The sequence below is a fragment of the Eupeodes corollae genome, chromosome 1, assembly GCF_945859685.1.
Source record: "Eupeodes corollae chromosome 1, idEupCoro1.1, whole genome shotgun sequence".
Lineage (NCBI taxonomy): Eukaryota > Metazoa > Arthropoda > Insecta > Diptera > Syrphidae > Eupeodes > Eupeodes corollae.
Window position 1 is genome coordinate 152,088,764 of NC_079147.1, and position 25,713 is coordinate 152,114,476.

Sequence of the window (25,713 nt, forward strand, 5' to 3'; positions counted from 1 at the left end):
CGAGTAATTGGATGGATCTTTGGAAGTTTGTGCCTCTAGTGTTGACGGTTGAGTTTTGGACAATTCTTTCCAGAACGATGTTGAAGAAGTCGCATGACAGTGCATCGCCTTGTCTAAAACCTTTTTTGACATCAAATGCATCGGTAAGATCTTTTCCGACCTTGATAGAGCAGCGTGCATTCTCCATCGTCATTCTGCACAAACGGATAAGTTTGACAGGGATGCCAAAACTAGACATTGCTCGGTAGAGCTCTTCCCTATAGATGCTGTCATACGCGGCTTTAAAATCGATAAGGAGATGGTGGTTTTTTCCAAGATCTGCCGTAGTGTGAATATTTGGTTGATAGTGGACTTTCCTGGTCTAAAGCCACACTGATAAGGACCAATCAGGTTGTTGACGAATGGCTTCAGACGTTCACATAATACGGCAGAGAGGATCTTATACGCAATGTTAAGGAGACTGATGCCTCTGTAGTTGGCGCAGTTTAGAGGGTCTCCTTTCTTATGTATCGGGCACACTATGCTGAGATTCCACTCATCGGGCATGCTTTCTTCCGACCATATTTTGCAGATGAGTTGGTGCGTGCTCCCTACCAAGTCATCGCCTGCTGCTTTGAATAGTTCGGCGGTGATGCCGTCAGCTCCAGCAGCTTTGTTTGACTTAAGTTTAGATATAGCTATCTTCACTTCGTCAAGGTCGGGTAGGCGGAATTGTTGATCTGCGTCGCAGAGGTTGAATGGTTCTATCTCCCTTTCAGCGGAATTCGGTTCGTCGTCGCCGTTATATAATTTGGAGAAGTGATCTTTCCATATTCTCAGCATCGACTGTGGTTCTACTACGATGTTCCCTTGATCGTCTTTACAGGCTTCGGTTCGTGGCTGGTACCCTTGGGAGGTTTTTTTTACCTTTTGGTAAAATTTACGAACCTCATTCCTGTTGTGACATCCCTCTATCTCCTCGATCGCGCGCTTCTCATGCTCTCTTTTTTTCCGTCTAAGAAGCCGGTGTTCCTCTCTCCTCTTCTGCTCGTAGAGCTCGCGAGCAGCTCTAGTCCTTTTGTGCAGCGCCGTTTTGTATGCCTCTTGTTTCGCTGCGTGAGCTTGCCGGCATTCGTCGTCAAACCAGGGGTTTCGCTGTGGTGACCATGCGAAACCTAGCACTTCAAAGGCGGCATCTCTGATGGCTGCAAGGCAATGTTGCCACTGGTTTTCAATGCTTAATGCAGGAAGCGTAGGACTCCTTAAAAGGTTATTAGAGACTCGATCGGAAAAGGAAAAGCCGTACCTTGGCTACAACGAGGTAGTGGTCCGAGTCAATGTTGGCCTCTCGGAATGTTCGGATATCCTGGATACTGGAAAAGTGTCGTGCGTCAATCGCAATGTGGTCAATCTGGTTGACGGTTGATTGATCAGGAGATTTCCATGTCCCCTTGTGGATATTGAGATGCGTGAACTGCGTACTAGCTACCAGAACGACTCGCCCCGCAGCGAAATCGACCAGCCTGAATCCGTTGTCGGAGGTAGTGTCGTGCAGGCTGTATCTCCCGATTATGCCACCAAAGATGTCTTCTCTTCCCAGCTTGGCATTAAAATCTCCTAAGACAATTGTAATGTCATAGCCAGGGCACTGCTCATATGTCTTGTCAAAGAGCTCGAAGAATATGTCTTTGGTGTCTTCATCTTTCTCCTCTGTTGGGGCATGCGCGCATATTAGGCTTATGTTGGCGAATTTAGCCTTGATGCAGATTGTCGTGATGCGCTCGCTCACACTGTTGAAACTCAAGACTTTTTGCCTGAGCTTAGTTCCAACAACAAATCCACACCCAAATAGACGCTGTCTTTGTTCTCGGTAGCAGTCGCCGTAGTATATATCGCAGTCTTTTAGTTTGCGTTTGCCCGGTCCATCCCATCGCACTTCTTGGATGGCTGTAATATCTGCCTTGCAGCAGTTTAGGGCTTCCGCTAATTGTTCGGCTGCACGTGGTCTGTTAAGGGACCTAACATTCCACGTACATATCCGAAGTTCGTTGTCCTTATTTCGTTTGCGTGGGTTGTCAACAGTGAATCCGTCCGTATCCGAGGCTTGTTGTTGCTTCGAAACTATGATGTTTTTACGTGACCAGGAAGTCACCCCGACGACGGCACAACCCCCAACCTGGAGGGCCAGATCCTTAGTATAACTCCAAGGAAGGGGAGCCGGATGAACCGCTCCTTATAGGCCTGGGCTCCGAATATGTCGAAGAAGCCCTATAAGGTGTTCACTAAGTAGTTCGACCTTACTGGAACTGTAGACGCCACCATTGATTCTATCTCGAGAATTCGTCCGCTGCCGCCTGGATAAGGAGAGGTGCCTTAGTGGAAACACCTCTCCCCCTCTCTCTCGTTTGCTGCCCCCAACAACTTTCCACTGGGGTTGGAACCCAATCTCCAGTTGAGGTACTAGGCACCCGATGTTCACCGCGGGGAGGTGAGAGTAGGAGTTGATAGACAGAGGTGGGTTTTGAGAAAAAACCTGTTGACGCTTGTGTCCTCTTGAATGCACATGTCTACCATTTGAACATCAATTGAAATTTATATTTTAAAAAAATCAGCATATTGTTACTTTCAAATGGATCGCTGGCTTAAGTCTGGATCTTTGAAAAATCAAGTGAATGCTCTGCAAAAGCACCCGAAGCTGCCGAAGAATCACCAACTGACGGGTATCTCGAAACAAAATCATAATTAATGTACGTAAAATAAAATATTTTAACCGCACATGATTTCAATGGTTTTATTTTGTTTGTTCAATTTTGGGTTTCCATATACTTATTTTAGTGCGAAGGAAAATGCCGCAAAAAAGACAGCGGCGCCAGATATTTTTAAAGGTTTTGAGTTTGATAGTTTACCTAGTACTAGTTCCACGGTGAAAAAAAATCAGTTAAAAGGAAGTACCACGAATCATATTTGAATTTTGGATTTGCTGAGACAAGTGACAACAAACCTCAAAGCGTAATTTGCGGCCGAACAGTGCAATGTTTCCACCAAAAATAGCGGAGAAGTGAAAGCTAATTTACTTTAACGAATAAAAGTCAAAAAATTTGCGCTGGAAATGGATGAATCAAGGGATGTTCCAGAGTTGGCTATTTTAAGAAGATCTGCTCTTCTGCAAGCCGTTGCCAACTACTACAACTGATGCTGCAATTTTGAATTCCATTGACAATTTTTTTTTATTGTAAATGACATGCCATGGGTTACCTGCGTGGATGTATGCACGCACGGTGCTAAGGCCATGGCTGGAGAAACGATCGGTGCCGTCGCAAGAATAAAGCAAACTGTTAAAGAATGCCACATAATGCTGGCAAACGAGGAGTGTTTCTGTTATCATCTTTACTAAGACTACCTGTAACTTTCATATTAACTGGTTTCCTTTCACTCCATAATAACAATAAGCTACCATCTCTACGTCTATACTTTTTAACTTATTTTTATTTTCAAAGCAAAACTCGTTTCGGCTTTTTTTAAGCATACGTTTGTAATTCTATTTAATACTCTACTACCTGAATTTAAAACTATGTATCTTAAGCTTATTGCAACTTTAAGTCTTTAAGTTGCAGCATTTAAAAAGAAAGATAAACAAAAAGTTAAGTTCGATAGATTCTCAACTCTCAGTTTCTGCTTTGTCATTATCTTGTTCTCCATCGAAAAATTCATTTTTAGCTTCAACCATTTTGTCTTCTTCCGCTTGACTTATTCTCACTTCAGGATCAGCTTCATCTTTCGCTCGAGACTCGTCTATATCTAGAGCATCAGGTGGTATGGTAACCATTTGTACACTTGGCGAATGCTGACACATTTTTAGATTTTCATAAACGTGTTTCACAATCAGCTCAAGATATTGCTTCGAATTGGCATTGTCTTGTCTTGTTGTTATGTCAGGATGTAGTGTAAAATCTGGTGCGAAAAATTCCAAGTATTCAGTCATTGGAAGTTCATTGGAGATATTCTCATCTACGAGTAGAGAAGTTTCATGGGTCCATGCACGGGCAACGTTGCGCAGAGTATAGCCACCGCCACCAACAACCAATGTAGGAACATTCAATTCCTTAACAAACTTAACACATTCACCATGGCCATGTGTACTTAGCGAGAAACATCCCAAACGATCACCGGCTAAGGAATCAGCACCACATTGCAATACAATTGCTGTCGGTCGATAGAATTCCATAACCGATGAGATAATTGGTTTGAACACTTGCGAATAACTTTGATCATCGATACCTTCCTTCAGAGGAACATTAACACAGTAATACCGACCAGATTCGGCTCCGATTTCGTACATGTCTCCGGTTCCGGGAAAAAAGTAGTTGCCGTATTTATGGAATGAAACCGTCATCACACGATCTGTTAGATAGAAAGCTTCTTGAACGCCATCACCATGGTGGACGTCTATATCAATGTACAAAACGCGAGGATGATACTTTAAAAGCTCCAAAATACCTATCACAATGTCATTTACGTAGCAAAAACCTGAAAGAGTTTATAATTCATAAAAGATTCTTAACGATACTTTTACTCGAATGTAAACAACTTACCAGAAGCTTCAAACTTCTTGGCATGATGAAGGCCCCCAGACCAATTAATGCATATATCGCTGTGATTGTGATTTAGTTTTTGTGCACCTTCCAGAGATGCTCCCGTGTACATGGCACAGAAATCAAACAGTCCATCAAATACAGGGCAATCCTCGCCCACACTAAAGTGCGATAGATATTTTGTATATCCCACAGCTACAACGACACGATTTTATGTTAAAACAACATTTTTACTAATTTAAAGACAAAGGACTTACAATTGCATTGTATGTTTTGAGGTGTAACTTGCTGGAGGAATTCTATATACTCTTCACTGTGAAACCGTAACATATCCTGAGCACTAGCTCTGAAATAAAATAAAGATTTTAGTCATTGGAGTAGAGTAGAATTTGTTTATGTACTTATAAGGTCGATATATTTTCATTTTCTTATGCAGACCATAATTCATGACCAAACTATGCGTGACTGCCAGTCGGTGGGGTTTCATAGGATGACCAGGACCATAGTGAAAATTGCCAACATCGGCATTGTAGAAATAAGATACAACACGATTAGACATTGTGCTTTCACTTTACTTACTGATACTTATGTATATATTTATAATTTAATCAAAATAGTTAAGCAAATATTATATTTTTAAAGAAAAGTATAATAAATAAAACAAAAACAATAAAAAGCAGGCGCCGGGTTGTCGAGAAATCTAAGTTCATCACAATTTTCCAGATTTATTCTGGAGTTAATTAATTATTTGAGAATTTGTTTTTTTGTACTATAAGTTAGAATCACATGTTGTTGTTAATGTAAGTCAATAAAAATTAAATGAATCGATTTGTTTTATTTAAAATATAATTAAATATTTTAGAATAGAAAGATAGTTTATATTTTATTGTGCTTTTTTCGCTGAATAGAAGTGTTTTTTTTTTTAAATCAAATGTCATTGATAAGTCATAGATCTGACATTTGTCAATTTGGATCTACATCTGTGGATTCTTTAAACCCCTCACACACGGCGATGGTAATAAGAAGACACATTAAGCTAAGTACACATAATATATCTTTGGTTATGGTTCATGAAGGATGCGAATTTTGTATAAAATATCTATAGCACAATCATCGCGAGATTATAATGAGTTGATAGTGGCTTTGACAAGGTGAAATTAGGTATTTCAGTTTTGAATATACCTTTTGTATACAAAACTTCTAACTACTTTATAATAATAATTTAGTAGATTTTGTTTACAAAAATGACAGGAGTATCCCAACTCCATTCGATGGTCCATGACTCTGAAGTTCTATGCCGTTAATGTCTCGAATAATCTCATCCCTGAGCTCTTGAAGTGTTGGGTTATCGACATACACCGTTTTGTCCAATAACCGCAAAGAAAGAAATCACATGATATTGGCGGCCTATTAAAGTTGACACCACGTGAGATAATAATACCACAATTAAGGTTGTCGCTCAAAAAAGCCTTTAATTCGTTAGATGTGTGGCAAAGTGGCACCGTCTTGTTGAAACCACAAATCGTCTATATTTAAATCTTCTGATTTAAGCCATACAAAAAATCGTTAACATCTCATTTTGAAACAAATACGGTCCGATTATGCCTTTAGCTAATCAACCGCACCAAACAGTTACACTTGGTGGGTGCATTGGTTTTTCAACAAACACTCTTTTTTTTTTATAATAAACACACACTCAAGAGGATCTTACTACCCTTATTATGCAGATGCACAGTGTGAGCACTAGGAAGAAGAGAGAGGGTTTAAAAGGAGATGTCGGTGCACATTGGTTTTGAATTCCTGAATATTGCAATGACTAGGAAAGACAGAGTGTGGTAAGGCATTCCACATTCGCGTAGTACGGCTAAAGAACGAATCTCTGTATTTGACAGTACGACCGAAGTTGGGCTATTGGGTATACTGATGAGCATTCCTAGAAGCGCGAGTATTACGGTTGAACTGTTTAAGGGGAGGAATGCAGCTGGCTATTTCACTAGAGCATAAGCCGTTAAAATAACGGTAAAAAAGGGTCAGACAAGAGACCTTACGACGATGTTCAAGCGAAGTAAATGAACTTATGATGATATTATCACCTATCAATTTAAATGCTCTACGTTCAATACTACCCAAGAGGCTTAAGTAAGTTGCAGGAGCACCAGCCCAGAGATGGGAGTTATACTCAAGCTTTGGACGTATGTAAGTCTTGTAGATAACAGCCAGATCAGAAGGGGTGAAATATTTCTTGCATCGCCTAAGAAAACCCAAACACCTTGCGGCATTTTTGGCGACATCGCGTATGTGATCATTCCATAAGAGGTGGTTGGTGACACACATACCGAGAATATCGAGGTGTTCAGTCTCATTGATGCAAGTGCCATCCATGGATAATGGCAATGGGGGTATGTCTCGCTTTAACGATACAAGACAGCACTGCGTTTTCGAAGCATTAAATTCCACGCGGTTTTTTAATCGCCAGTGAACAATGCTGTTTAGATCGGAATTTAATGAGCTTATCATATTTTGTCGTTGCAGTTCCACATCCGAAGAAGAGGGATGTGAGTCTGAAAACGAATATGAAAAGCTAAGAGTACTATCGTCAGCGAAACAATGTATTGGATTAGATGTTGCAGACAGAAGATCATTAATAAAAATGAGAAAGAGTGTTGGAGATAAAACAGAGCCCTGGGGCACACCAGCATTTATTTTATGGTTTTCAGACTTGAATCCATCCAATACTACTTGTATTGAACGATCCGAAAGGTAATTACTAATCCAATGAAGCAGGGATTCATGAAAACCGAATGCACGCATTTTCGATAAGAGAACCTGATGCCAAACCCTATCAAATGCTTTTGAAATATCAAGTGCAATAATCTTACTTTCTCCAAAACGATGTAAAGATTTGCTCCACTGTTCGGTGAGATGAACCATGAGATCACCAGTGGACCTATTGCTACGAAAGCCGTATTGCCGGTCATTAAGAAGCTTTCGATTTTCAAGATATTTCTTGAGCTGATAATTAATCAGCGTTTCCATGACCTTGGAAAAAAGGGACGTAAGTGCAATCGGTCGGTAGTTAGAGTAGATTCGCCTTTTTTGGGAATAGGCTGGACAAATGCCGTTTTCCATCCGCTCGGAACGAGACCAGAGGAGTAGGACAGATGAAAAAGCTTACGCAGTGGTTTTGCCAGCGTTGAAGAACACCTCTTCAGAACAATAGCGGGGATACCATCCGGACCAGCGGATTTATGTGTGTTTAGATCTCTTAGGACTCTTGCCACAGTACGAGTGCGAAAAAAGATTGGTCCCATAGAATCACTAACTCGCTCTAGTACAGGCGGAGTCATAACACTCACTGGCAGCGTAGAATTGGCGGCGAACTGCCTAGCAAAGAGATTAGCTTTCTCTAAAGAGCTAACAAAAGGAGTGTCATTGACAACGAGCGTAGGAACCGAAGAAGAGGAAGAATTCCTCATGTTTCTTACAAATGACCAAAAATTTTTACTGCCTTTGGGACATTGCAGTATTTTTTGCCGTAAATTTTGGTCATGTAAAAATTTGGTCCGTCGAATATGGGCGTTGCAGGCCTTCCTGGCTTGTTTGAACTTTTTCCGGCTTTCCTCAGTACGGTTGGCTTTATAGCAACGGAAACTAACCTCTTTGGCCCTAATAACCTTATTACAGCTCGCATCAAACCAAGCGTTTACCTTGGGTCTGATACTTTTAACCCTGTTTGGTATAAAAGTTCTCATTCCCAGGAGAATTAAACTTGTGATCATATCAGCGCTGGCGTCAACGTCACTATCGAGGAAGCATAGTGACCAGTTAAAGATCCTGAAGTAATTATTGAGGCCGTCCCAGTTGGCTTTTTCGTATTGCCAAACGGTTCTCTTAGGAGCTCTTTCTTTAACTGAACAGTTTTGACACGAGAAATTTGCTGATATAACACAATGGTCAGATGTGCCTAGAGGAGATAGAATACTAACAATGTACTTATCAGGGTCAGAGGTAAGAAACAAGTCAAGAGTGTTTTCTGCTCGACCTTCAACGTCCGATATTCGGGTGGGCTCGTTGACAAGCTGAGTTAGGTGGTTCAACTCAGCGAAGATTTCTGCACACACTCCATCGGGTGTTGTCTGGCCTGAATGTTGAAGCCATGAAGAATTGTGTACATTGAAATCGCCCGTAACAACGATTTCAGTGCGAGGATAGGACGAAACAATTCTTTGGATGGAATCAGACAAAGCATCAAATTCACGAGAAGTTGATACTCTGTCTAAATTTGGGCTTCGATAAAGGAAGCAGTAGTGAATGATTTGCTTATTCACGGAAAATTTAAACCACATATAATTAAAAAAGGAATTGGTGCAAAGACCATATTGTGGTAAGAGCTGATAAGCAACATGATTCCTAATGTATATGGCGAGGCCATGGTGGGAAAAGAATAAAGGCACCAAGCTATACCCATGAATAAAAAATTCAGCAGGATCGGAATCCTCACCTACTTGGGTTTCACTTAGTGCCAAAACAGCTGGCCTGTATGAAACAGTATGGCGGTTTGCTAACAAAAAATTTGCCCTTAGCCCACGAATATTACAATAATCTACTCTGAATTGTCCAGTCATTGCAAAATAAAAAAATGTCTAAAATCAATACAGATAGAGATGAAAAATAAAATTCACTGAATTGAAACACAGAATAATTATCAATACCCTTCACTGCTAGTGTTATGCCTTAGCAGTGACGAGAACCGATCCGACCCTGTGATTCAAAACAGTAAATTCAATTCAAATAATCTGCTGAAACACAGATTAGCAAATGCACCAATTCCAATTGTAATTGATAGATAAACTAGGCTGTGCAACTGTGGAAGAAGGGGAAAGTAAGGATGGCACTGTGAAGTGCTGTGTTGAGTGGCTTATCATTTTTTGTTTTTGGTGTGTTTTTGTTGTTTTTTGAGTGGCGTGATTTTTTTGTTATTTCATTTGGGGGTTGCACTATTGTTTTTTGTTGTTTTTTTTTTTGGAACCACTAATATTAATTTGTGTTTATTTATGTTATGGTAAATTATTGTTATTTTTGTTTGATTATAGGACTGTTTGTGAATATGTTTAATTGTAATTAAATTTAGATGATGATAAAAAAAAAAACTGCTCCACGACACGATTACGAACAATAAAACTAAAAAAGAACGAGCACAGACAGAACGGAGACGCACAACACAGGGGCAACCTTCCCCAACAAAGGTTCACTGACAACCTTTTGATTATCATTTGTTCAAATGCGGCAATTCAGATTATTGACGAATCCACTTAAGATAATTTTCTTCGAAAATTCATCATCCACTGTTGCCATTTCTTGACACCATTCTCTATTCTGACCATTGGCTACGATTGAAATGCTCAAAATGCTTTAGATCTTAAATCATTTGAACCTTCCTTACTTACTTACTTAAGGTGGCGCTACAGTCCTGTGTGAACTAAGGCCTCACCCAACAAACTTCTCCATCTAGCTCGGTCCCTATCTAGATGTCTCCAGTTTCGCGCTCTAAGTTAGGTGAGGTCACCTTCCACTTGTGCGCACCACCTGATCCACGGTCTTCCTCTACTGCGCTGTCCTGTGGGTGTGGATTCGAAGACTTTCCGGGCCGGAGCATTGGTTTCCATGCACCTCCGTGACCCAGCCATCTTAGTCGTTGGACTTTTACCCTTCTGGCTAAGTCTACGTCACTGTACAGAACGTACATCATTAAAAGTTTTGGATATTGGCTTTAAGCGAGAAACCCAATGTGATTATTTTGAGGTAGTTTCGACATATCTTTTTGCACATATGTGCGGAACAGGAGCCGCATTATGTTCTTATAGGCAATCTTCAATTGCTACGATATTTTTGACTTAACTTTGCCATGAAGTCAATTTCTTCAACAATTTATTGATTGCTTGCCTTGTTGGTCGAATATATGGCTCTCTTATGACCCAACTATAATAGACTTAATCGAAAGTAAGCTAATGTCAAAACCGAACGAAAAGTTATCAGAAGTTATCGTCAAAACAAAAAGTAACCATAATTGATTCAAGTAACTTAAGCAAATTTGACATTTGACAAGCCATTTAAATGGCTCTTGCGTAATTGCGCGAAAGTTAGCGAAATTTAACGAAACTGCAGAACGTCAATTATGGTTAGTGACATATAAGGCTGCGTATTGGTTCGTTCCCTTAAACTGGCTTAAGCTCAAAAAAAAAAATCAAATGGGGTGGCGCAACAGTCCGCTGTGAACCAGGGCCTAGTGACTTACAACTCTCAACCATTCCTGTGTGCGAGTAATGTTGTCAGGAATGGAGGGGACCTACAATTTTATGCCGAATCCGAACGGCTAGTTTGAGAAAGCACTTTTTCATGACAAGAATTACTCTTGAAGGAATTGTCAGTTCCTCGCAAGAGGCAGTACCCGCGAAAATTAATTTTTTTTTTTTTAAATTAAGGTGGCACAGGCAGGGATTGAACCCAAGACCCCTTGCATGACAGTCCAACGCACTAACCATCATGCCACGGGTACTACCCGTGCTTAAGCTCAGTTAAGTCTATTATAGTTGGGCCCTTTACCATCGCGTAATGCGGTTACGTCTTAATCACCTTTTATATAGTTATTATTAAAGATTTATGAGTTATCTTATAGTAGATATGACATCACAATTTATAGCGGAGTTTAAGATGTGTAGTGTCTATGTGGTGATTAGTACGTTGGGCTGTCATGCCAAAAGGTAAATTAATTCTTGCCATGTTCATGAAAATCGCTTTCTCAAATAAGACCTTCGGATTCGGCTTAAAACTGTTGATCCCTTCAATGACTGACATAACAAGCAGACAGAAATGGTTAAGACTTCTAAGTCACTAGGTTTTAGATTTCATCGAACTTGTGCCTCACGTAATTTATTTGTTGACAGGCGTCAAAAGCCATCAGTGTTAGCAACTTAACCAAGAAATCAATGAATCTTTATGGGTTCATTATGTAAAACTTTATATTCAATTTTCCTTATCATGGAACGGGAAATACCAAATGAACTATTAAAGTACACCAAGCCAAGTTTAATTCAAATTTTTCGGTTCCCTATATGACAGAAAATGTGGTGTAGACATTTATTCACAGGCATTTCAACGGTGAGTTAAAACTTTACGCTGAAATAATTAACGGTTGCAAAATTTTCCTCAAATTTAATCAATTTCTTAGCAATTCTTGGTTTTTCTAAAACCAAAAACAAGCTTAAATTAAAAATAAACTAAGAAGCGGTAACAAATTTCCTAAAACACTTACAAAATCGTAGATCCTAAAAAAAGATCGAGTTTTCAAAGTAAGTTAATTTTTTTTGTAGCACCTCAAAGAGTTCTGCTTTCAAGAACTCATAAACTTGAACAGCTCAAATGTGAACAGGCATTTATCTTCTCATTGTTTGTTTTATCAATCGCAGCTTTTAAATTGAAGCTTTTGCGGGGAATCCCACAATTCATGAACTCCCATTCACAAAAGTTAAGATTAGAAAATCAAAATAAAAGATAGATAGGATCGATAGATACAAAATAATTTTTATCGCGATCGTTGGTTATTCAAGTGCAACGTCCATTTGAAATTACTTCATTGATTTACTTATATATTTGTATTATTTTTTTTTTGTTTAAAGTACAAAGTCCCACTCCTTACTGCATAAATTGATTTTCAAATTCAAATCCTCCCAACAACAAAATTATCATTATGTCGGAATCTGAGTCAAAACCCAAAGTAATATTCGTTCTTGGGCCACCCGGCGCTGGCAAGGGAACCATTTGTCAACGTTTAGTGAATAAATTCGGCTTTGGTCATTATTCCGCAGGGGATTTGTTACGCGATGAAAGTATGCGTCCCGATTCTAAGGTGGGGCCGCTCATTAAAGAATACATGAAAGATGGCAAAATAGTTCCTGTAGAAATTTCATGTTCACTCATTGAAAATGCAATGAAAACTTCCGGCAAAAATAAATTTCTCATTGATGGGTTCCCCCGAAATCAAGACAACGTCGACGGTTGGAATAGAACAATGGCCGACAAAGTTAATTTTCAATTTATAATGTTTTTCGATTGTTCTGAGGAATTGTGCATTCAACGTTGTTTGAAACGTGGCGAATCGAGTGGTAGGTGCGATGATAATATGGAGACTTTAAAGAAACGTATTGCTTCTCACATTAAGGATTCACTTCCAATCATTGAAATTTATAAGAAGATGGGAAGTGTTATTAAAATCGATGCTAGTACACATTTGGAAGTCATGTACAAAGAGGTGGAAAAAGTTGTTGAAAACTTGTAGATTGGATGGATTTTTAAAGTCTTGTATAATAAGTAAGCTAAGTACCTAAACATTTTAAGATACAAACAAATATTGATGTTAATGTTTTTATGTTATTTATGGAATAAAGATATGGTTTGAAAAGTGGAACAAATTCTTTTTCCATCCATTTTTAAATTGAAACTGTAGGTTTGTTTTTTAGTGACTGGCAATTGCATATTCTAAAGGTCGTAACCGATAACTAATATGGGACAATATGAGTTTGGCTCCACCTCAGGCAAATCAATAAGTGATCATTTTTATACCCTTTTAGATAGGCGATGCAAGAACTTCTAGAATTTGGTATTCCAACTTATAACTTAAGGTCGCCTACGACAGCATAGACAGAACAGAACTATACAAACAACAATCAATCAACATCTACAATATTTGATTTGGTTTGTCTCCCCTTTAACCTGGTTTTGGAGAAAGCAACCTATGACACTGGCACGCCAATAAAAGGGATTAACGTCATCTGCTCCAGCCAGATACTGGCTCACGTAGCACGGCGACATCGACATAATCAGTAGAACGAAGCAAACTACGCATAATACATTCACCCAGATCGAGTAGCATGAATTGGTTTAATCTATATTTTGTCAGCCTGCTAGTAACTTACACACACTAAAGAGGTCGTTACTACCCTTAACATATTTAAAGTTCAAACCAGTGCACATTGCTCTTAAAATTTTGAATATTAAAATGGGAATTAAACACAGAGTTTGGTTAAACATCCCACATTCTCGAGGAGAGGGTAACATAAAATCTTTGTACTTAAGAGTACGTCAGAAATTGAGCTCAAGGGTAAACTGATGAGCATTCTTGGAAGTATAAGTATTAAGGATGAATTATTTGAGGGGGGGGGGACGATAATGCACTGAATAATTCTATAAAGCATTATTTATAGAAATGTCAGTAACACAACGAAAGGCAAAATATAGTTGCGGTGTTCAAGCGATGTAAAGGTTTCAGTTACTTCTATCGGCTATCATTTTTAATGGTATTTTTTTGGATTCTATCACAAAGACTTAAACTTCTTTTTATTCAAGTTTTGGACGGATGAAAGCTTTGTGAATTACATCCAGATCAGAAGGGTGATTTCTTGCTACGTCGGAGAAATTCTAAGCACCTAGCAGCATTAAAAAAGATTACGCTGTGGCTTTGCAAGCGTTGAAGAACACCTCTTCAGAACAATAAGGGGATACTATCTGGGCCACCCAGTGCGACTATATCTGGTTAGCTTTTTCCGGCAAAGCAAAAGCGGCGTTCGGGATACTGTCAAAAATTTGGAGGAATAAGTCTATAAGCTTAAGAACAAAGCTACGACTGTTTCGCACAAATGTCGAATCTGTCCTTCTTTACGGGTGCAGCTCTTGGAAGGTTACTTCAGCCATAAGAAGAAAGCTGTAAACCTTCGTGAATAGATATCTTCGTAACATCATATGGATTTTCTGGGTAAACCATATTTAAATGATGTCCGTCATAGAAGGACAAGTCAGGAACCATAGACTATTATAATACGAAGGCGTAAGTAGTAATGGATTGGACATACGCTTCGAAAAGGTGACGACTTTATTGCACGCTAAGCAATGCAGTGGATGTTCAAATGGTAGAATGTGCATTCAAGAGGACACAAGCGTCCACAGGTTTTTCTCAAAACCCACCTCTGTCTATCTACTCCTACTCTCACCTCCCCGTGGTGAACATCGGGTGCCTAGTACCTCAACTGGAGATTGGGTTCCAAACCCAGTGGAAAGTTGTTGGCGGTAGCAAACGAGAGAGCGGCGGAGAGGTGTTTCCACTAAGGCACCTCTCCTTATCCAGTCGGTAGCGGACGGATTCCCGAGATGGAATCAACGGTGGAGTCTAAAGTTCCAGTAAGGTTAAACTACTTAGTGAACACCTTATAGGGCTTCTTCGACTTATTCGGAGCCCAGGCCTATAAGGAGCGGTTTTATCCGGCTCCCCATCCTTGGAGTTATACTAAGGATCTGGCCCTACAGGTTGGGTTTTGTGCCGTGGGGGTGACTTCCTGGCCACGTAAAAAATACCTTTAGCTGCGAAGCACCAACAAGCCTCGGATACGGACGGATTTACTGTTAACAACCAACGCAAACGAATTAAGGACAACGAACTTCGGATATTCACGTGGAATGTTGGGTCCCTTAACAGACCACGTGCGGCCGAAGAATTAGCGGAGGCCCTAGAACGATATAAAGCAGATATCACCGCCATCCAGGAAATACGATGGGATGGGCCGGGCAAAAAGAGGATGAAAAACTGCGATATTTACTATGGTGACTGCTACCACGAAAACCAACAGCGCTTATTTGGATGCGGCTTCGTCATTGGAGCCTGACTTGGCAAGAAGTTTTGAGCTATAGGTGCTTCAATTAACGCCTAATGACCATACGCATCGGCTAAATTCGGCAACATTAGCTGATATGCGCACACCCCCCACAGAAGAGAAAGACTACAACACCAAAGACATGTTCTTCGAGCTCCTAGAAAAAACATATGATCAGTGCCCTAGCTACGATATTAAAATAGTCCTGGGCGATTTTAATGCCAAGCTAGGAAGGGAAGACATATTTGGTGGAATAATCGGGAGATACAGCCTGCACGACAACGGATTCAGGCTCATATATTATGCTGAGGGCGAAACGTCGTGGTAGCCAGTACGCGTTTTCCACACCTCAACATCCACAAAGGAACTTGGACTTCACCAGATCAATCTACCGTCAACCAGATTGACTATATTGCGGTCGATGCCAGACACGCTTCCAGCATCATGGAGGTACGAACTTTCCGAGGAGCTAACATCGACTCAGACCACTACCTCGTTGTAGCATTTCGGATTTCCAGACCCAAAGCAAAACAGGGAGGTGCTGGGAGAAGGTACAACGTCGAACGGCTACAATCGCCAGAGATCGCCAAATTCTTTTCCGACCGAGTTACAAGTAACCTCTCTCGAAGTTCTATGCCGACAACACAATGTATCGAAAACCAGTGGCAACATTGTCAAGATGCAATCAGAGAAGCCGCCTCTGATGTGCTGGGTTTCAAACAGCCACTAACAAGGAATCCCTGGTTTGATAAGGAATGTCGGCAGGCAAATGCAGTTAAACAACAGGCACGCAAAGCGGCGCTGCATAAAAGGACTAGAGCTGCTCATGAGCTCTATGAGCAGAAGAGGCAGGATGATCCTGGAGAATTCACGCTGCTCCATAAAGGTTGGAAACAACTTAACAGAACCTTTCGATGTCAAAAAAGGTTTTTGACAAGGTGATGCGCTGTCATTTGATTTTTTTAACATCGTGCTTGAAAGGATAGTGCAGAGCTCACACATCAATACTAGTGGCACTATCTTTCAAAAGTCTGTTCAATTACTAGCATATTCTGATGACATTAACATAATCGGAAGAACTCAGCGTGATGCCAATGGGGCTTTTGTGAGTATTGAGACAAAGGCGGCAAAAATGGGTTTAAAGGTTAATGAGGACAAAACAAAGAACATGCTGTCGTCAAGAAAGGACCTGCAACACACAGGTTTTGGTCAAAACATCACCATCGACAGGCGTAACTTTGAGTAGCTTAAGGACTTCGTCTACCTAGGCTCCTATCAAACGCAAAATAACTCTTATCATCCCTGTCTTGCTATACGGTGCAGAAGCATGGACTATGACAAAAGCGGATGAAAGCACCTTGGGTCGGTTCGAGAGAAAAGTTCTTCGTGTGATCTACGGTCCCGTATGCATCGAAGGGGAGTGGAGGAGAAGATGGAACGACGAACTGTACGGGCTGTACAGCGACGTAGAATTAGCCAGAAGGGTAAAAGTCAAACGACTAAGATGGCTGGGTCACGTAGAGCGCAAGGAAACCAATGCTCCGGCCCGGAAAGTCTTCGAATCCACACCCACAGGACAGCACAGTAGAGGAAGACCGTGGATCAAGTGGAAGGTGACCTCACTCAACTTGGAGTGCGAAACTGGAGACATCTAGCTAGGGACCGATCTAGGTGGAGAAGTTTGTTGGGTGAGGCCCCAGTTCACACAGGACTGTAGCGCCACCTTAAGTAAGTAAGCAATGCAGTGGAATCCGCTCACAAAAGAGGGAAGAAGAGCTGGACGACCGAGAAGCACATAGCGCAAGACAGTCAAGGCGGAATCAGCGTCACTAGGCAAAAATTGGAGGGAGCTGAAACACATCTCCGGAAACCGTACACGATGGCGCCCCTTAGGGGTTCTCAACGGACTAAACAGGTCTGAGGACCTAAGTAAGTATCTGGGCCACCGGATTTGTGTATGTCAAAGTCTTTCAGTACTCTTGCAACTGGACGCACGAGTGTGAGAGAAGTTTCATCCCATAAAATCTTGTATTGGAATAATTTTCACAGAGAACTAAAATGCCAAAATCTTGTCAACAAGTTTATTAAAACACGATTAAAATTTATTTATGTTACAACTCAGTCATATTTAAAAAAAAAAAACAGGAAGATGAAAAGCTTAGAGAAATACATAAGCCCAAATATATTACTAACTAATTTCTAATTTAAAATATGATCAACAATTTATTTCGGAAGCAGATACCACTTCAAAATCAACCCAATCGCTACCATTCCCAGCATCACAAATATTTGAATTGCATTAACCTGATTCACCCCCTTAACTGAACGTATCACTTCATTATTGAATATGAAAACATTCCTGCTCTCTTCGATGTAAGCTTTCTTCATGTCCTCATCAAAGTCTTTGTACTTTTCATTGAGTATCGACTTTAGTTTTGCTTTAAGTTCAGGTATTTTTTTATGCCCGAACCATGTTGCCTCACAACCCGGTTTAACTGTTTCCTCCTCATCGTCTTCTTTTTTCGACATTGTTAATTTCCTAGCAATCATTCGTTTGCGTTGCAATAGCTGACCTCCAGACATTAGTGCCATGTACATTTGGAATGCATATGCAAAAAGTAAAATTTTATCTCTTTCATTGACTTCACGCAGATGGTCCATGTATTTTTTAACTGGTTCTTTTATCTCGTAAGATTGCTTCCAATCTTTACCAAGAAAATACTCGAAGTCTCTTTCGAATCCATCGATGCGGTGTAGTTCTTTGGGTAGTAATTCTTCGGGTAGTTCTTGTTCGAAGAATTTATACAACTCGTAGAAGGAAAGAAGTCCATCGGCCCAAACTTTGTCGTTTGAGAGAGCTTAAAAAATATAAATGAAAATGATTATGCGTTCTTCTTCTTTTTAAATTGTGGTTCTTATGAAAATACCTAAAGCAAATTTCGCATTTACAAGAACGTCGCTTATTTTATGGACATCTCTTGTGGCTTTTTTTAGTTGGGTTGGAAAATCCTCTTCTTTTGTGTCACTCATCTCGTTGAATGAAAATGTATGTCGTTTTATAAACAATGGCCTTTATTTACCCCGGTGCCGAGTTTTACTCAACTGCGCAAAATATTTATGATATGAATCGGTGTTTATTTATTTTCTTGTTTTTATTACAAATTGTGAAAAAACAACAAAGGACAGCTGGAGTCTTTTTGACAGATCAGGGATGGCCTCAGTTCTAGGTTTGTTCGATTTTGGATTTAGGCTGCAGGGCAACGTTTTATTCAAAATGCTTCAGAATTTTTCAAATTTTAGAATTTTACTTTAAGCAAAATAAAAAAAGTTTTCAGAAACTTGACTGTCTAGTTCTTTAGTATGCGATATCCCACATAAGAAAATGGATAAAAAGCTTTATTAACTTGACGTTTCTTACCTGGGCTGTCAAGCAAATATTAAAAATTCTATGTAAGATACCGAAGTTAAGTTATTGATATTGGTATGAGAAATCGTTTTTTGTCTATGGAAGCAATTTTATTTTGACACTTTATACACTTAATTGTTCCTTTCTCGCTGATGTTTAAAAATGTTTTAAATAAATGTATGAAATGTCATTTTTTCTTTGAATTCAATCTAAAAATAGTGTTAATTTTGCCACTTTTGAGGCTTCGTGAAGAACTTTCTCGGCCAGCAATTGTAAAACTTATGAAAATATTTTAGTTGTTTCGAAAAGTTGGCAATATGAAGATTCAAAGCCTTGCATGTCGTTTAAGATTAAGAGCATATTGCTACTGTAGCCTATATTGTTTCAAAATCATCATGTAGGTCTTAAAGCTTTTAAAATTCATTACTTGAACTGGTCGATAATTTTTTTTTTATTTCCTGGCTATTTTATTTAAAGCTCAGAGCTTAAAACTTACTGAGCCCCTGCTCAGAAATTATAAACACGTTGGCGAACTAAACTGTTATTATTTTTAGAATTTTCTATCTGTCTCTTTCATTCCACACAGTATAAACGTGAGTCCAGCCACTCTCAGCTTTTGTCATTTTATTCGGAGCTCAAGAGCGCGCTCTGATTGGAAAAAAGAAACACAAACCGAGTGCTCCGACTCCGATATGGCTAAGCTAAAAAAGAAACATAGACAGCTGAACTTTCACCTCCGAGCTTAAAAATGAAAATGCCTTAAGCCTGTAAAAAGACAATCGTGTGACAGAAATTGTAAACGTCAAAAATAACAAGTCATACTAATATGCGATAAATCATGACCAGTGAATGCAACTTCCTCTTTACATTGGAGGCATTTACTAAGTTAGTAATGACTACGTAGTCAAGTCATTTTGATTAGCTAAAATGATGCTAAAAGCTTGTTGATACTGATTTTGACGTTTTACAAACAACTGCTCGGTAAAGATACAAAAGCTCAAAATGAAAATCGATAAACATTTAAATATAAACATTATTCCCTCAAATTAAACCTTAATTTTATTTTACTTAATTTAAAAACAAAATATGTAGATTATTTAAAGTTCGCAAAACACAAATGTTTCCTGTTTTATAAAGCAGGATTCACATGAGCGCGACCAACGAACGACGAATGACTTAGACAATGTGAGTTTATATACGTTTGAAGACATATTTCCACACAAATCCTTAACAAAACGATAACAATATAGTTTATATTTGATCTATGCTGCATACTTTTACTTTTCAATATGATATTTTAATAAATTTAAGAAAACAAATTTATTCGTCGCGAAAAAAATTGAAGTTGATACGAACTGTCAAACCTTATTCGCGTTCCACATTATCCACACTTCCAACGAATAAAATAATCGCGCGTACTTAACCTAAAAAAATCAATCTTGTTTTGGTTTCGGTGGTCAAAGTCAAACTTTATTCGCGACGAATTAAAAACTCTCATGTGAAAGAAATGTCAAAATCGACGAATATTCGTTCATTCGTTGGTCGTTGGTCGTGCTCATGTGAATAATGCTTAAAGGGTGGTATAATTTTAAGGACCGATTTTGAATGTGAACCTCATCTAAGCGGTTATTTTTTTCTTTTGACATTTCTCAATTATTTATTAATTAATTTAAACCATGAAAATTAACACAATCGAGATACGCGGTACATTTTTTCAGGCTTATTATGGCCGGTCAAATCAAGATCTATATCACTTTTTCGTTCAATCTAAATGTGCATACAATCTGAAAAACCGGGCTGTGTGAGACGTACAAACACCAGCGATCGTACAGTTTTTACTGCAGATGATATTGCTGCTGCGGCTGAATAGTAGTCCAACTCAAATCGTCGTATCGTTCCTAATAAATGCGCCTCTCACGCTCGTCTATTATGAACGTTATGCATACAAACTTGCATTTACACGCTTACTAGTTTTAATTGACTCAAGAACTAAAGCCTCTTGATCATTTCTAGGGTCTGCAATGCTCAGAATAGTAGCAAGAAGTGACAATTGCAGTGATGAGGCATATTTTTCCTTAGTGGATTCGTCATTAGACTGAATAACCGCATTTGGGGAAATAATCATCCAAGAGCACCAATAAAGAGTGGCTGTTAAGATGATGCTACCAACACATACACCTGCTGATAGTATTATCATTTCTAAAATGATGCCAGTCAAGCAGTTACTATGAATGTTTTTAACTTAAACTTTCGTGCACCGAATCGGAAGATTATGGATATGGACGATTGTGGTTTCAACAAAAACGGAGCCACTTACAACAAAGCTAACGAAACAATAGCTCTTTTGCATAACAAATTCAATGGCCGTGTTATCTCACGTGGTATCGATGTCAATTGGCCGCCAAGATCATGTGATTTGACAAGGTTGGACTTCTTTCTTCGGGGTTATTTTAAAGAGAAGGCCTACGTTGATGAGATAATTCCCCACATTGACGGCATAAAACCTCAATTATGCCTCAGTGCCATCGAAAACTTAGACCATCGGATAGAGGCGTGCCAGCGATATACATACATAATTGAACCGTACTAATATTATTGTAATAAAAAGAAATTACTATAATTTCCTAAATAGTTTTATTCAAAATCAAAATTGACCCTTGAAATGTAACCACCCTCTACAGTTACGTTTGTCAATAATATGACAGTTCAGTGTTGCCTATATTTTAGCGTTATTTTGCATTCACAAAGCTAGTTAAATTTTGACTACGTAACCACTATCTTAATTAAAGCATCCATTGAAATACAAATCCAATTAGTTCTATTAAAAAATACTCCTTTTTTTTCTATTTCAAAATAAAACATATTATTGGAATACCTTATTTGATTTTTTAAATAATGTTAAATAAAGTCATCTGGCAATACTGTATCATTGTTTTGTTTAGATTTTGACACATAAATTTCGAAGATGATTTCATATTCGAAAATTTGTCATCGCTATTTGGTTTCTTCATCTCCTCCAAAAAAGATTTGTGTTGTGATTAAAAAATATATTTCCATTCATCCAAAACAATATCCTAAATAGTTTATCCCTTAAATTAATTACATAAAAAGAATATAAAATCCTTTAAAAATGGATTGGCTATTTGGTAAACGTATCTCACCCGAAGAAATGATGAGGAAAAATCAACGAGCCCTAAACAAGGCGATGCGTGATTTGGATCGCGAACGTATGAAAATGGAGCAACAAGAGAAGAAAATCATTGCCGATATCAAGAAAATGGCCAAGGAAGGCCAAATGGATGCTGTGAAAATCATGGCCAAGGATTTAGTTCGCACCCGCCGCTATACAAAGAAATTCATGCTTATGAAAGCGAACATTCAAGCTGTGTCGCTCAAGATACAAACATTGAAATCTCAGAATACTATGGCACAAGCTATGCAAGGTGAATATTCAAATAAGATTAAAACAGCTTTAGGATTATCAATTAAATGCGTTATTTGCTTATAGGTGTGACGAAAGCTATGCAAAGCATGAACAGACAAATGAATCTTCCCCAAATTCAAAAGATCCTCCATGATTTCGAGAAACAATCGGAAATTATGGACATGAAGGAAGAAATGATCAACGATGCCATGGACGATGCGATGGAAGATGAAGGTGACGAGGAAGAGACTGATGCTGTTGTTTCTCAGGTACTTGACGAACTAGGTCTTCAATTGAACGATCAACTGAGTGACCTGCCAACTGCGTCGGGTTCCTTGTCGATAGCTGGTATTAAGCAGAATCAGCCAGCTGCTGTTGCGGCTGGTGGGGTTGGCGGTGGAGCATCGGGCGGCGGAGATAGTGGTGGGGCAGCTGGTGGAACAGGTGGTAATACTTCACCTATGTCAGATGCTGATGCCGATTTGCAAGCTCGCCTCGATAAGCTTCGAAAGGACTAAAATCAGCTGGCAATTGATTAGATTATTCCATTTAATTTTGTTTTTTATTTGTGAAAATCTTGATTATTTTTGTTCTTCTGATTTTCATGTTATTTCTTTAATTTACTGCTTTTTCTTTTGAGAATATTCATGGAAAGCTTCTTAAATCTAAACACCATTTTATACGCGATCTGAGGTATGCAATACCTTGTTGTTACTCTACGAATAAAAGTATTTTAATTGCTCACCAAAAGATTTAAGATTTTAAACAAGGTTTTTTTTTATAATGTCTCTGTTTGGCGACCATCTAAAATAATCTTAGGGTCGGAAATCCGGACCTTCACAAACTCATGAAAGAAATTGACAATAGTGATGAATGGATTGGTATGGAATGGGTCAAGGCCAAAATACTGCAAGATATTAAAACGAGTGAGTTCAAATTTATGGAGCGTTACTGTCTCACATATTTGCAGGGCAAGTTAATGTGTGTCAAAAACTCTCGTCTGTCTGTTAAAAGGATACAAAATTTAAACCTACGAGTTGCTGTTCAGAAGAATGTCCGAGATTTTTCTGTGGAGGACGCGCTGTCAGATGATTAAAAAAGGAAACTCTATTGTCTTCGATTCTAAAAGATGTACAATTCTCAACAACGATAAACATCTGGTTGCGATCAATGCTAATATGGATGATATGTCCAAGTTGAAGCGACAGAATATTAAGGTAAGTAAGGTAAAGAAGCAAAAGCAAAAAAACCATAATTTACTATGGTTGAAGACTTGCTTCTCTGGGGCTAACTCCAACAAAGTCAACAGGAAAAGCTGTAAAGCAAACTAAAATGCCTTTCAAGGAAATCATCATCATTCAAGAGTACACAAGCGTCCACAGGTTTTTCTCAAAACCCACCTCTGTCTATCAACTCCTACTCTCACCTCCCCGCGATGAACATCGGGTGCCTAGTACCTCAACTGAAGGTTGGGCTCCAACCCCAGTGGAAAGTTGTTGGGGGCAGAAAACGAGAGAGGTGTTTCCATTAAGGCACCTCTCCTTATCCAGGCGGCAACGGACGAATTCTCGAGATGGAATCAACGGTGGCGTCTAAAGTTCCAGTAAGGTTGAACTACTTAGTGAACACCTTATCGGGCTTCTTCGACATATTCGGAGCCCAGGCCTGTAATGAGCGGTTTATCCAACTTCCCTTCATTGGAGTTATACTAAGGATCTGGCCCTCCAGGTTGGAGGTTGTGCCGTGGCGGGTGACTTCCTGGCCACGTAAAAATACCTTTAGTTGCGAAGCACCAACAAGCCTCGGATACGGACGGATTCACTGTTGATAACCCACGTAAACGAAATAAGGACAACGAACTTAACAGACCACATGCAGCCGAACAATTAGCGGAAGCCCTAAACTGCAGACATATGAGCAGTGCACTGGCTATGACATACGTATTGTCTTAGGAGATTTTAATGCCAAGCTAGGACGAGAAGACATCTTTGGTGGCATAATCGGGAGATACAGCCTGCACGACACCACCTCCGACAACGGATTCAGGCTGATCGATTTCGCTGCGGGGTGAGACGTTCTGGTAGCTAGTACGCAGTTCACACATCTCAATATCCACAAGGGGACATAGAAATCTTCTGATCAATTAACCGTCAACCAGATTGACCACATTTCGATCGACGCACGACACTTCTCCAGTATACATGATATTCGAACATTCCGAGAGGCCAACATTGACTCGAACCACTACCTCGTTGTAGCCAAGGTACGGCTACGGATATCCCGATCCAAGCCAAAACAAGGAAGTACTGTGAGAAGATTCGACGTTAGACTGCTACAAGCACAAGAGACTGCCATGTCCTTTTCCGATCGAGTCTCTAATAACCTCTTAAGGAGTCCTATGCTGGCTGCATTAAGCATTGAAAACCAGTGGCAACAATGCCTTGCAGCCATCAGAGATGCCGCCTCTGAAGTGCTAGGTTTCATACGGCCACCACAGCGAAACCTCTGGTTTGACGACGAATGCCGGCAAGCGCACGCAGCGAAACAAGCGGAATACAAAGCGCGCGATCGAGGAGATAGAGAAATGTCACAATAGGAATGAGGTTCGTAAATTTTACCAAAAGGTAAAAAAAACCTCCCAAGGGTACCAGCCACGAACCGAAGCCTGTAACGACGATCGGGGGAACATCGTAGTAGAACCGCAGTCGATGCTGAGATTATGGAAAGATCACTTCTCCAAATTATATAACGGCGATGACGAACCGAATTCCGCTGTAAGGGTGATAGAACCACTCAACCTCGAAGACGCAGATCAACAATTCCGCCTACCCGACCTTGACGAAGTGAAGATAGCTATATCTAAACTTAAGTCAAACAAAGCAGCTGGAGCTGACGGCATCGCTGCTGAACTATTCAAAGCAGCAGACGATGGTTTGGTAGGAAGCATGCACCAACTCATCTGCTAAATATGGTCGAAGAAAGCATGCCCGATGAATGGAATCTTAGCATAATGTGCCCGATACATAAGAAAGGAGACCCTCTAAACTGCGCCAACTACAGAGGCATCAGTCTCCTCAACATTGCTTATAAGATCCTCTCTGCCGTATTATGTGAACGTCTGAAGCCGTTCGTCAACAAGCTGATAGGTCCTTATCAGTGTGGCTTCAGACCAGGAAAGTCCACTATCGACCAAATATTCACACAACGGCAGATCTTGGAAAATACCCCGGAACTTCAAATCGATACCCACCACCTCTTTATCGATTTTAAAACCGCGTATGCCAGCATCTATAGGAAAGAGCTCTACAGAGCAATGTCTAGTTTTGGCATCCCTGTAAAACTTATCCGTTTGTGCAGAATGACGATGGAGAATGCACGCTGCTATATCAAGGTCGGAAAAGATCTCACCGATGCATTTGATGTCAAAAAAGGTTTTAGACAAGGCGGTGCACTGTCATGCGCCTTCTTCAACATCGTTCCATTGTGCAAAACTCAACCGTCAACACTAGAGGCACAATCTTCCAAAAATCCATCCAATTACTCGGATACGCAGATGGTATTGACATAATTGGAAGATCAAAGCGTGATGTCAGTGGAGCGTTTTTGAGCATT

At 39.7% G+C, this 25,713-nt stretch overlaps 4 protein-coding genes across 4 annotated transcripts; 2 read left to right on the forward strand and 2 right to left on the reverse strand.

Moving 5' to 3' along the window:
* Positions 1 to 3,447: 3,447 nt before the first annotated feature.
* On the reverse strand, positions 3,448 to 5,484 carry LOC129938589 (histone deacetylase 3). Its single transcript, XM_056046244.1, has 4 exons — positions 4,973 to 5,484; positions 4,829 to 4,917; positions 4,572 to 4,766; positions 3,448 to 4,506 (listed from the first exon to the last, which is right to left on the reverse strand). Exons 1-4 carry the CDS (start codon positions 5,128 to 5,130, stop codon positions 3,638 to 3,640), a joined length of 1,311 nt encoding a protein of 436 aa, XP_055902219.1. The 5' UTR covers positions 5,131 to 5,484; the 3' UTR covers positions 3,448 to 3,637.
* A 6,596-nt stretch (positions 5,485 to 12,080) lies between these two features.
* LOC129938647 (UMP-CMP kinase-like) lies at positions 12,081 to 13,039 on the forward strand. Its single transcript, XM_056046319.1, has one exon. It carries the CDS (start codon positions 12,319 to 12,321, stop codon positions 12,904 to 12,906), a length of 588 nt encoding a protein of 195 aa, XP_055902294.1. The 5' UTR covers positions 12,081 to 12,318; the 3' UTR covers positions 12,907 to 13,039.
* Positions 13,040 to 17,338: 4,299 nt separating this feature from the next.
* Positions 17,339 to 18,409, reverse strand: LOC129939004 (heme oxygenase 1). The gene is made up of 2 exons (XM_056046855.1): positions 18,199 to 18,409; positions 17,339 to 18,129 (listed from the first exon to the last, which is right to left on the reverse strand). The coding sequence occupies exons 1-2, from the start codon at positions 18,299 to 18,301 to the stop codon at positions 17,495 to 17,497; spliced, it is 738 nt and encodes a 245-aa protein (XP_055902830.1). The 5' UTR covers positions 18,302 to 18,409; the 3' UTR covers positions 17,339 to 17,494.
* A 3,250-nt stretch (positions 18,410 to 21,659) lies between these two features.
* LOC129938534 (charged multivesicular body protein 2a) lies at positions 21,660 to 22,870 on the forward strand. The gene is made up of 2 exons (XM_056046158.1): positions 21,660 to 22,120; positions 22,186 to 22,870. The coding sequence occupies exons 1-2, from the start codon at positions 21,808 to 21,810 to the stop codon at positions 22,617 to 22,619; spliced, it is 747 nt and encodes a 248-aa protein (XP_055902133.1). The 5' UTR covers positions 21,660 to 21,807; the 3' UTR covers positions 22,620 to 22,870.
* The last annotated feature ends 2,843 nt before the right edge of the window (positions 22,871 to 25,713 follow it).

What these genes read in the sequence shown, in the direction of transcription:
- LOC129938589 (XM_056046244.1), bottom strand. Translation starts at nt 5,130, where the DNA reads ATGTCTAATCGTGTTGTATCTTATTTCTACAATGCCGATGTTGGCAAT. An exon ending in AAAATATATCGACCTTATAA is followed by an intron (nt 4,918 to 4,972) that starts GTACATAAACAA and finishes ATTTTATTTCAG; the next exon opens with AGCTAGTGCTCAGGATATGT. An exon ending in TCAAAACATACAATGCAATT is followed by an intron (nt 4,767 to 4,828) that starts GTAAGTCCTTTG and finishes GTGTCGTTGTAG; the next exon opens with CTGTGGGATATACAAAATAT.
- LOC129938647 (XM_056046319.1), top strand. Translation starts at nt 12,319, where the DNA reads ATGTCGGAATCTGAGTCAAAACCCAAAGTAATATTCGTTCTTGGGCCA.
- LOC129939004 (XM_056046855.1), bottom strand. Translation starts at nt 18,301, where the DNA reads ATGAGTGACACAAAAGAAGAGGATTTTCCAACCCAACTAAAAAAAGCC. An exon ending in AAATGCGAAATTTGCTTTAG is followed by an intron (nt 18,130 to 18,198) that starts GTATTTTCATAA and finishes ATATTTTTTAAG; the next exon opens with CTCTCTCAAACGACAAAGTT.
- LOC129938534 (XM_056046158.1), top strand. Translation starts at nt 21,808, where the DNA reads ATGGATTGGCTATTTGGTAAACGTATCTCACCCGAAGAAATGATGAGG. An exon ending in TATGGCACAAGCTATGCAAG is followed by an intron (nt 22,121 to 22,185) that starts GTGAATATTCAA and finishes ATTTGCTTATAG; the next exon opens with GTGTGACGAAAGCTATGCAA.